This window comes from Leuciscus leuciscus (assembly GCF_965113295.1).
Source record: "Leuciscus leuciscus genome assembly, chromosome: 15".
Classification (NCBI taxonomy): Eukaryota; Metazoa; Chordata; class Actinopteri; order Cypriniformes; family Leuciscidae; genus Leuciscus; species Leuciscus leuciscus.
In genome coordinates, this window is record NC_138739.1 from 10,446,187 (window position 1) to 10,458,319 (window position 12,133).

At 35.9% G+C, this 12,133-nt stretch overlaps 3 protein-coding genes across 9 annotated transcripts in view; 2 read left to right on the forward strand and 1 right to left on the reverse strand.

Annotated features, from left to right (window-relative positions):
* Positions 1 to 12,133, forward strand: part of LOC309476139 (SLAM family member 5-like) — a 234,798-nt gene that overhangs the window by 117,651 nt on the left and 105,014 nt on the right. The gene's annotated exons all lie outside the window — the stretch shown is intronic.
* The window catches only part of LOC309476299 (uncharacterized protein), a 108,646-nt gene that overhangs the window by 30,470 nt on the left and 66,043 nt on the right, over positions 1 to 12,133 (reverse strand). The gene's annotated exons all lie outside the window — the stretch shown is intronic.
* Positions 1 to 12,133, forward strand: part of LOC309476116 (uncharacterized protein) — a 45,366-nt gene that overhangs the window by 26,304 nt on the left and 6,929 nt on the right. For 3 of the 4 annotated variants that reach the window (XM_082139315.1, XM_082139313.1, XM_082139316.1), the window contains exon 6: positions 5,831 to 8,602. The exons of the other annotated variant lie outside the window; for it this stretch is intronic. In XM_082139315.1, the coding sequence (XP_081995441.1) occupies positions 5,831 to 5,875 (45 nt within the window). In that variant the 3' untranslated portion in view covers positions 5,876 to 8,602. Of the gene's footprint in view, positions 1 to 5,830; positions 8,603 to 12,133 lie in introns of those variants that run through there. 4 annotated transcript variants of the gene reach the window in all.

Genomic DNA, 12,133 nt, shown 5'->3' on the forward strand with positions numbered 1-12,133 from the left:
ATAAGCAAGCTGACATTCGGTACAACCTGTCTTTTATTTAGAATACATACAAATGTAATTTATGTCTTTTAATTTGTCAAGAGATTTAAAGCACCATTTTTGAAGAGTGCGTAAGAACGAGCCTATGGTTGAATGATCACTTATATTGATACAGTTTCGGGAAACAGTCTTGACTCATCAATAGCTGCTTGATTTCTTCACTGACGCATCGTACTATGGTAGTTAAGCAGCGAGTTACGTCGTTGTAAGAGAAATGCATCCCAGAGCAGCTGCTGTTACGTAAAACTACGGGTTGCTGGCACTCCTGAACAGATTAAACAACAGACGAAGAATCTGGAATCGGCTTTTTTATGTTTATATTTTATGTTGTTTGATCAACACCATAGCTAATACAAAAATCTGAATGGCTGTTCAGGCACCGTTTGACTTCCTTTCTTCTCTGTGATGAGTATTTTCACAGTGCTATTTTATTTCTGGGTATTTCTACTTTCCCATAAGTGCCACCTACTGTCAGCGGGTAAATTAGCATTTTCATTTAGTCATTTGTGCTCTGGAGAATGTCAAATATTTCTATTAGTCACAATCCACTCACCGGTCAAGATACCGCCGAGTTTTTTCTCAGTGCTGATGCTGAGATCTGAATGCTTGCGAATCCTCTCATTATAACAAACAAAGTGTAGACACGATGTACGGTAAATAAGAGATTCGTTGTCCAGTTTAGACATCCTCATTGATTATAACAGAACTTTATGAGATTGTGATGAAATGTGATGAGTGACATTTTTTAGTGATTGTAAAGTGAGCGCTTTTTGCACACTTTTTAGGCTATAAACCTTTCAGAATTTGAATAAAAGTTTTTCATGCTTCTAAGAGGACTAATGGCCACGTACACGCTGCAACGTTTCAGATTAAACATTAAAAATTGCAATGATTGGCTTAGTGATAACCATAGCACAGGCTATGGCGACAAAACTGTTAAACATGAACGGCTCAGATATTTGTTCACAAGTATGGATATTTTTTGTTTGTTTTGTTTGTTAGTTTTATAGCCTATTCTTTATTCTCCTCGATGCATGCAGATCAAATGTCATTATTTAACAGGATGATGGCCATTATTCTGATGGTTTAAGTTCAAATTAAAACATCACATAAATCTTGAGCAATAAAATCCACAGAATAACAGTACACATTTAATTTTGTGATCCATACCAGCAGCAAACAGATGTTTTTGGTGTATTTTACAGTATTGCCTTCAACAGACTCAAACCACAGAAGGCCTCAGTTTTAGATCTGGAAAGAAAAGTGGTTTCATCTGTTGAGAGCATGAGCATGAGAACGTGTCTGTACTGGACGTTTGTGGTTAATGTGCATCAGTGTTTGCATGTCTTGGGCGTGAATAGTGTGAGTGTGTGTTCTTGATAATCTTGTGGGGTTGAAGAACTTCCACAATTTTACTTCCTCTTTTTGAGAAACAGTCTTACCTCAAAATAAAGCATGCAAACTGATAAAAATATAGTTTCTGTGAGATCTTACAGTGTGAATGAGTAATATTAAAATGTATCATAAAGCCTACTATGTGTATGTGAAATATAAGATTAACATTCAGCAGCGTATGAATCTCTCTGTATATCCATGATCTTATACTCATATACTCCTGCTGTGACCCTACAGATAAGAAGTGTTAGTTTCAGTTAGTTATTTGCAGCTTAAGCAACACTTCATTATTTCTGAGAAGTTTCCACTAATCTTGTTATCACGCCTGGGTCCACCCATCTTTTCGGTGAAGATTGTCATGTTGATCTGTTAATGACAAAGGCATAATCGTTTTAAAAATAAGTTGATGATTAAAAAAATAATTTCATTGCAATGCATGATCTTTTTGCAAGTTGTGTGTATCATCCATAAGTGATGATTTATTTTTTCATCCATTTGGGGGAGTTGCTAACTAAAAGCAATAACATTTTCCAATAGCATCATCATAGTTTTAATAACGTTATTTTACAACCACTAGCAGTGTAGCATGACAGACTGAATCACATGTCATGTGACTGATCACTCTATATTAAAACTTCCTTCAGCAGGCAGTGAAAAACACTCATCTGTTTTACACTATTAAAAGCCTCCAAAAATACTACCATTTAATAAACATCAATGGAAACAGATATGCTTTTTGGCTGCATGAAAGATTGTATATTAGTATCTAACAGCAGGGCCTAGGCTATGCTAACCAGCTAAACTCTGAGCCTGTTATTAGAGAGTCATGATACACATGCTTACACTGTAAAACTAGCGCTCTCTAGTGGGCAAAATATGAATTAACCTCTACAAGAATAGCTCTACTGTTTACAGATGGGGCAATATAAATAGTTCTCAAAGTAGATCAGCAAATCCAGTTTGAATCCAACTTTAGGAAAAACATTTATTTTTTTATTTTATATTAAGATCTTGATTTTTTTTATTTTTATATTCAGGTCAAAAAATAATTTGATCTGCAGTAAAGTGTCGTTAACAAATAAGTTTTACTTAATAAAGACCTTCTTCATCACTGACAGAGAAGGCATTTGTTTGGTTTCAAAAGACTGTCTGTAAAGATTCACTTCATCCAGGGCTCTTCTGGTTCTCTGTATCGTGTTGCTAGTGGAAAGCTGCTCTAAACGACTCATGGCTTCAGACCTTAAAGGAATAGTTCTTTCTTCTGCTGAACACAATTTCCCCCGTACTATGGAAGTCAGTGGGATCCATCTACTGTTTGGTTACCCATATTCTTCAAAATATCTTCTTTTGTATTTCGGCATATGAGAGAAATTCATACAGGTTTGGAACAACATGTTACACGAGGATGAGTACATGATGACAGAATCTTCATTTTTGGGTGAACTATCCAACTATTTGGGTGAATTATCATGAAATCGGACTTTTTCCGTGTTTAAGACCCATTATCAGGTCCCCGGTGCATCTACCAACCCAGAAAATGGTAAAAGTGACAACCCAGTAACTTTATTTTGGTAAGCCATTCTCTGCAAGCATGTCAAAAAATAAGCAGATCAGATTTGTAACGTAGGAAGGGGATCTTATTATAATAATAATACTGCCCCTTAAAGGTGCTCTTAGCGATGTCACGTGTTTTTTAGGCCAATTTATTTATTTTTTGTCACATACAGCAAACATCTCCTCACTATCCGCTAGCTGCCTGTCCCCTGAACACACTGTAAAAAAACGCGGTCTCTGTAGACACCACAGGCTCCACAAAGGGCAAGAAAAACAAACTGGGCTCACCCGCACCACGAAACATAACAAACTGTTCCAGCCAATAACCGACAAGAAGGATTTGGGGTGGGATTTGGGGGGTTAGTGCGCGGATGAGGAGGAGGGAGGGTCGAGCTAGCCTCCGTTTTGTTTGACAATACTTTAAACGTCAACAAGAAGTGACATCACCTAACATCACTTAAGCCCTATTCGCACGGGATTAGTATTACCCCTGGACCTCTGTAATTAAGAAATTACCCCCTGATGTCTGTGTTTTTGGTGGCTCATTCACACGGGCAAATAAATGTTCGTAATTCCCTCGAGTTTACGGACTTTACAGCGTGCGCCCACCCATTCACACTTCACTAGCTGAACGTGCTGAAACGAAGATCGCGCTGCAGTATTGCAATTCAAAAAAATAACTTATTTAAAACCAATTTATTCGAGAAATAGATGATATATATTATAGAATATGATATTATTGTATAAATATATAATATATCTTCTTTATTCTTTGTCCATATTTACAACAAGCCTGCCTGAAGAAGGTATTATAAATACCGAAACGTCGCGATAGGCTTGTTTTTCTATTCATTTTATTTGGTTTATTTCATTTTATATCATTTTTACTCTTTCACACTTTGATTTCTTGAGATACTTACAGGATGGACGTCTTTAGAGGCCGTGTGAGACAAAGAAATGCTCCACGATACAGACTACTAAATTACACTACCACAAAAAGCGTCCAAACTTTCCAAAAGAGCTTCCATGTTGCGCCAAAATACCCAATTTTTACGTTTCCATGACAACGGTCCGAGTTGAGCTTCCGGATCATGTCTTTACTGTAGTTTGTTTTCTCTTTTGCAGCACTTCATAGTTTTTATTGGAGAAAAACTATAATCGAATTGGAGTAGAGCATATCGAGAGATTTTATTGTTAATATAGTTTTAATACAGACGTAAAATGGACTGTTAAACGGCCCATAATGGTTATTACGTTCTTTAGGAAACGATAGGCTCACAGAAAAACAGCCCAAATCACAGACATGGGGATTCGCACGGGACTGGTATTATCAGAGGACCCCTGTGTTGGCCGAAATACGGTAGGTAATTTTCGGGGGAATTTTTACAGACATTTTTACAGACATGGCAGATTCGCACAGGATAAAAATCACAGACGACCTCTGCGATTATTACAAATTACCGGAGGTCCCTAGATAATACTAATCCCGTGCGAATAGGGCTTTAGAGCAGCTTTAATCTACGCGTTTCCAGACTTTCCACCCACGGCGCCACCAAGCAAAGTATGAAACTGTTCAGTCGTTGCTGCACAGAAGAGCACTGAACACTATTTGACCAAAAAATGTCACAGCTGTCTTCAGGGAACTGTGTCAACTTGTGTAAAAGTTAAACATGACGGTACATGCAAGTCAGTCAGAAACGTCCAGGTGCATCTAAAAGTTGAACCTTCTTCCTGAATTTCTCCGTAAGGCTGGACTCCACTATAGTGATATTTCTGAGATTTTGGATGAGTAAGATTATTCTCCTGTTTTCTTATTGTATCCAAAGCTTGTGTAAAGGATCGATTGTCTTCTGAACGGAGGCGGAGCAGTAGCTCATTTGCATTTAAAGGAACACACAAAAACGGCAGGTTTTTGCTCACACCCCAAAAAAGGGGCAAATTTGACAAGCTATAATAAATAATCTGAGGGGTATTTTGAGCTGAGATTTCACAGACACATTCTTGTGAAAAGTGGCATAATATTTCACCTTTAATGCATAATTCGGGCTGAATCGCAAATCAATTCAAACCATTCTGCTAACTCGTTTGGCTAATTGATTGCAAAGAAGAACCGATTCAAAAGAGTGATTTATTTATGAATATGATTGGTTCTAATTCTAAACAGCCAGCAGAAAATACCAGACACATTCCTCTGGTTTCACAGACAAGGCTTAAGTCTAGTTCCAGGCTACAATGCATGTTTGAGCTGTTTTAACTGAAGGCAACTTGCACTGATGCATCTTAAAATATATCAGTGTCATTGTTTTGTCTCAAGATGCACACCAGTGATGATTTTCTAAGGCAAGTTTATAAAAGCTACTTAAATGCTGTAACTGAACTAAGGCCTAATACTTAGCTTAATCTAAAAAACCGGACCATTATATGATTGCAGAAAAAAGGAATAGCCCATTAAATAATATAGGGATAAATATTAAAAACAAAAATGGTGTCAGTGAATATGAGTGATTTGCGGTGTAGTTTAAAGCAGTTTGCAGGTGTAACAGACAGGGCCTCCTTCATAAGTTAAAGGTATAGCGGAGGATGTTTTACTTCCTGGTGGGTAACCTATACTATTGGTCCTCCTAATTGTCAATCATTCTGGTGAATCAATCAAACTTTTCAAAAAGTGGAGAGGGCGGGTCTTATCTAAAATTTGGAAAGATCCTCCGCTATACCTTTAAAGTTCATGCAAAATTTAAATCGTATTCAAATGTAATTCAATCAGCAATTTAAAACAAGATTTTTCAAGCATCTCTTGAGCATGTATCTGACTGTATCTTCTGTCTTTGTGTTTTTCATACAGCAGGAGGATGAGGTGGTGTACGCAGGTGTCGTCACGAGACGCTGAAGCAGTTCCTCTCAATTGATGTTGTGATCACAGTCAGTAAAGTTTACATGCACACTAGAAAGACGGATATGGCAACAAAACTGCAACATGCAAAAGAAGTGATGCGTTTAAATTTATGTTTCAGGGCAAAAGAGATGATTTTAAGTGCATGTAAACATCGTCACTGACTGTCACTCTGAATTTTTTTTTTTTTTTTTTTAAATACTTTTATTTTTGTTTGTGTGGCCAGAATTATCTGGTAGAAAATCAAACCTGAAATCGAACAATGTCAATTTGCGTTTGAGAAAAAAAAAAAAAAAAAAAAAAAAAGATAAGGATACACATTTCGTTATTATATTTCAGAAATAATGTAAAATACTGGTAAATAAATTTATCATAACATTCAAGCCTAAACCAATTTAAAGCAAAATGAATGAGTTACCGGCGTGTAGGAAATGTGCAATATCACGATCTCACAGAGAAAAAAACAACAACTATTTTACAAGGTGGCGATTTTGTATAAATTCATACAATATGAATCATGCAAAATGTAGATACCCGTCACTGGGGTGAAGTAAACACAAACAGATAGGACTAACAACACATAATACATTTATGTAAAACACAGAATAGTAGGCCTATGTATAATTTGCAAACAATTGCGTTGACTGATATTTACCGTAATTTACAGAATTAAAAAATACCCTGCTAAAATTTGTTTAAAATAAATTAATTAAAAAGAATAAACAATAAAGACAGAGGGATAGACGTGAGAGAGGTCTTAGGAAGACAAGGGCTTCAATGTGTAAACCAGTGCTAAAATCATGGAAAATAAGGCTATGTCTACATTAATCCGGATACAATTGAAAACGGCGTTTTCGTTTATAAACGCTCTTGGTCCACACTAGCGAAAACGCTAAATTCACCTTTACTGCGCATGCGTAAAACCCCACAAAAGATCACTGATATGATTCAGATGGAAAATAAATAATTAAGTTATCGTGCAATTCTTCTGACAGGATAATTGTATTTAGTAAAATATCTCACCATTCACTGATCCAGTCCCACGCAGTCCCCATAAGTTTGGTCTAAAACCCCACTGGTCTCATGTATTGCCGCAGGACTGCAAATGTGAGTAAATGTAATCTTTTTAGGACTGATATGAAGGGTGTGCAATGTAGAATATGTTTAGCAACAGTGTCAAAGTGAATAGCAGGTACAGGCACAATACTGGTATAAACATGAATATCTATTGGTACAATATGCGTCACATGACTAAATTTACGTCATCGTTTTAAAATACCACCGGTTTCACAGTCCAACGTGAAAACTGCGTTTTCAAATGTATCCACTTTGGAATGCGTTTTCAAAAAAGCTTAGTTTTCATTAATAATAACACCTTCTCAGTCTGGGCGGAAGGCCAAGACGGAGAGGAAAATACAAGTTTTCAAACGAACACGTATTAGTGTGGACATGGCCTGAGGCGAGCAGCTCACGTAACACAATACAAAAGCCGATCTGGCTTAATCCAAATTTATGGGCTCACTTAACTTTATCATTCAGCCCAAATGAAAAATATTCGCAATGTAACGTTCAGTTGCTGAACTATTATTTATTGTAAATATATATGCTTTATGTAAACATGGCTTTGTACTAACATTGGTACTTTAATTACTTAATATAGGACTAAGTAGCTTTGCTATAATTCGCAGCACATTTCAGATGATAAAAACGCATCTAATATTCAGGAAAATATCGGTAATAAAAATGTTTTTTTAATAATTTTTGCTTTGTTTTGATTACTGGGATCCTGCATGTTAATGCATATTCCAGTTACTGTATATAATGGTTTAGTTTTAGTATAGTTTTATTGATTTATATAGCACATTTAATAACAACCAAAGTGCTGGTCAAAAGGTCAAACATAATTTCATATGGAGAAAGCTGAGCATCATGGGACATTAACTGGATTTTATGATAAAAGAGTTTATGTAAAGATTCTGTGCATTTAGTTTTAGTTGGTGAGTCCAGAGTGTCATCAGAGCTCTTCAACAATCCTCCACAATCCCATAACTCATCTATATGTAACAGATATTTACTGTACATGGACTGAATTTAGGACAAATTCTGATAAAAATCACAAAGTTACATATAAAAACTAAACTTTACACCATCTCTATGGTTCTGATGTTAAAGCTCACATGGAACGGCTCAGATATTTGTTCACAAGTATTTATTTTTAGCTGGATGTTTTTTAGTTTTGTTTGTTAGTTTCATATTCTTTATTCTCCTCGATGCATGCAGATCAAATGTCATTATTTAACATGATGATGGCCATTATTCTGATGGTTTAAGTTCAAATTAAAACATCACATAAATCTTGAGCAATAAAATCCACAGAATAACAGTACACATTTAATTTTGTGATCATACCAGCAGCAAACAGATGTTTTTAGTGTATTTTACAGTATTGCATTCAACAGACTCAAACCACAGAAGGCCTCAGTTTTAGATCAGGAAGAAAAGTGGTTTCATCTGTTGAGAGCATGAGCATGAGAACGTGTCTGTACTGGACGTTTGTGGTTAATGTGTATCAGTGTTTGCAACTTTGCATGTCTTGGGCGTGAATAGTGTGAGTGTGTGTTCTTGTGAATCTTGTGGGGTTGAAAAACTTCCACAGTTTTACTTCCTCTTTTTGAGAAACAGTCTTACCTCAAAATAAAGAATGCAAACTATTTGATAAAAATATATTCTCTGTGAGATCTTACTGTGTGATGTGTAATATTAAAATGTATCATAAAGCCTACTATGTGTATGTGAAATATAAGATTGATATTCAGCAGCATATGAATCTCTCTGTATATCCATGATCTTATACTCATATACTCGTGCTGTGACCCTACAGATAAGAAGTGTTAGTTTCAGCAAGTTATTTGAAGCTTAAGCAACACTTCATTATTTCTGAGAAGTTTCCACTAATCTTATCACGCCTGGGTCCACCCATCTTTTCGGTGAAGATTGTCATGTTGATCTGTTAATGACAAAGGCATAATCGTTTTAAAAATAAGTTGATGATTAAAAAAAAAATGCAAGTTGTGTGTATCATCCATAAGTGATGATTTATTTGTTCATCCACTTGGGGGAGTTGCTAACTAAAGGCAATAACATTTTCCAATAGCATCATCATAGTTTTAAAAACGTTATTGTACAACCACTAGCAGTGTAGCATGACAGACTGAATCACATGTCATGTGACTGATCACTCTATATTAAAACTTCCTTCAGCAGGCAGTGAAAAACACTCATCTGTTTTGCACTATCAAATGCCTCCAAAAATACTACCATTTAATAAACAATGGAAACAAAACAAATTAAATAAAAATGCTTTTTGCCTGCATGAAAGACTCGTATCTAACAGCAGGGCCTATGCTATGCTAACCAGCTAAACTCTGAGCCCCTGTTATTAGAGAGTCATGATACACATGTACTTACACTGTAAACTAGCGCTCTCTAGTGTGCAATATATGAATTAACCTCTCCAAGAATTACCAGACAGTTGATGACCCCCATAGGCTTCCATGGTATGGGGAAATACTATGAATGGATGTCAATGGGGACCAGGAACAGTTTGGTTACCCATATTATTCTAAATATTTTCTTTTGTGTTCAGCAGAAGAGAGAAATTCATACAGGTTTGGAACAACTTGAGGGTGAGTAAATTATGACATAATGTACATTTTTGGGTGAACTGTCCCTTTAAATGAATCATTCAGACTGACTCGCGATTCGATTCAAACCATTCTGCTAACCTGTTGGGCCTATTCATTGAAAAGATTCATTCACGAATCGGATTGGTTCTAATACTAAACAGCAGACAGAAAATCCAGGGCACACTATATGATAGCTGAAATAAGGAATAGCCTATAAAATTAAGGATTCATTTTTATTTTATTTATTTTAAAATGGCGACAGAGAACAGGAGTGTGATTTGCAGTAGCCAGTTTAAAGCAGAAATAGCAGATTTAACAGAAAGGGCCTCTTTCATAAAACATGAATAGCCTACAACTAATTTATTGCTATGTACATAACGGTCCGTAACTTACATGATATGCCCAAGGATGTACGTAAGAGCCGTTACAAACGATTTACGCAAATTCTGAGCTTTTTTTTCTGAGTATTTAAACGTAATTCAGTCAGCAATTTAAAAAACAAAAATTGTCAAGCATTATAGCCTAACGTTAGAACAGTCTCGGGAAAATAAAGTGCAATCCCAAATGTCTCGAAAAGACGTTTACCAAACAAAATCTCACCTTGAGGGATCCTATAGCAAGCCAACATTGAATAAACATTGTTTTTCCATCTGAATCATCATTATGGTTGATGTTGAAATTTCAATGCAAAATAAATTTTGAATCACCATTACCATATCGATGAAAACCTGATGTTATTAATGTAGATGGCAACAATATTGGAACAACATTGATCTATAGTTATCTTTATGATTGATTAAGCATTGGTATTTGGTTTACTGTCTGGGCGATCCCTGAATGTGTTGAAAAGTCATTGATTTATAGTTGACCGGGAAACGACGCTGTTGTTGAAGAGTCATCGGCATATAGTTGACCGGGAAATTTGATTGAAAATCCATCGATTTTTGGTTGACCGGGAGATCAACACCAACGTACTGCACCGGACACAGCTCATTTCTGGACCTTGGCACAAGCGTACAGGTAAGCTTGCTTAATGTTCGATATGAATGGATTGTACCAAATCAAATACTGTTAGGTTGATCGTTAACATGATGGTTAATGTAGTAACCGACGCAGTGCTGCAGTCACTGAAATAGATTTTTGTTTTACCAATGTGTCAAAATCGGCCAAAAGTACGTTACTTGATGTCTTCTAGGTTATAAAGTTAGCAAAACCCCATTGGTCCAGTCTATTTTTGTGACAGCTAGCTCAAAATACAGGGGTGTTCGGTTCCGGTTTTTTTGGAGTCGACTCCGACTCCCGACTCCTAATTTTGGAGTCGGTGGAATCGACTCCTCGACTCCATTTACTTTGAATTAAAATAGGGTCAGGATTCAGAAGGTGCGTCTCAATATGCTTCCTCGTTTCTCGCTCGTATGTCCTACGACCCTGAAACCGATCGAGCTCCGCTCTCATGTAGGACATCTAAATTCTTTAATTCCACCGGGAGGAGGGCGAGGAACGAGGAGGCTTCCTGAGGAGTCAAGAGCGAGGATACAAATGTTTCCTATACTAAAATGTTTAATCAACTAAACCTTATAAATCCCCCTCCTTTTCACATCGCAGCTTCTTCAAATCATATTTAAGTGTGCAATATGTTAGTATTAATCATTAAACTTGTAAAAGCAGACTTGTTTTAGACAGTGTATTTATCTATTTATTTTGTATATTATTTTATATAATTTTAATGTAGTGAAGCTATGAACTTTAACTTAAGCATGTTTAACTTTATTTTTTAACTTTTTTTGTTTAACATTGAAAAATATTAGTTATATTATTACCAATAATAACTGTTGTTTAATAATAGTTTTTAATGCACTTGTCATTTAATAATAGAAAATGAACTTCATATAGAGTGAGTACATGCCATTTCACTAATGTTAATGTTCCATCCTCGCATCCTAAGGGGATGGAGGTAAGAGGAAAGGAAACAAGGATGCATATATAAGAATTGACAAGCACACAAAGCATTACATAGTTTTTGTTATACACTTAATTTACTCCCTTCAGTTTTCAGAAGTACAACACTAAACACTATACTCTTATTTACACAGCACTTGTCTTTTAATGTCTTATTTAGGGATAACCTACATGATTACATACATTACCTGGAAATTATAGATATCAAAGCTCTTCTGTAGAAAACGTCTAATTTTGTATACAAATAAGTAAAGGTCATTATTAAAATGTTTAATATTGAAAAATTAATCAACACAGACAAGAAACAAAAATCACCTCTTATTTTTTCCTCTCATTTCTTTATCTTTTTGTTTTAATTTCCGTATCTTTACATTCATTATAATCTTTTCGTTATAATGAACTGTTGCTGTGTTGAACTTGAAAAAAACACTCGACACTGGGAGTCGATTCCTGACCTGGAGTCGATTCCGACACTAGGGCTAGTGAGAGTCGAGGAATCGACTCTTTTGGAGTCGACTCCCCATCTCTAAAATACATGTCTGTACCCATTGCTAGTGTCGTGAAATCTATTAACACAGCTCCGCTATTTCTTCTGACCGCCGGAGAACAC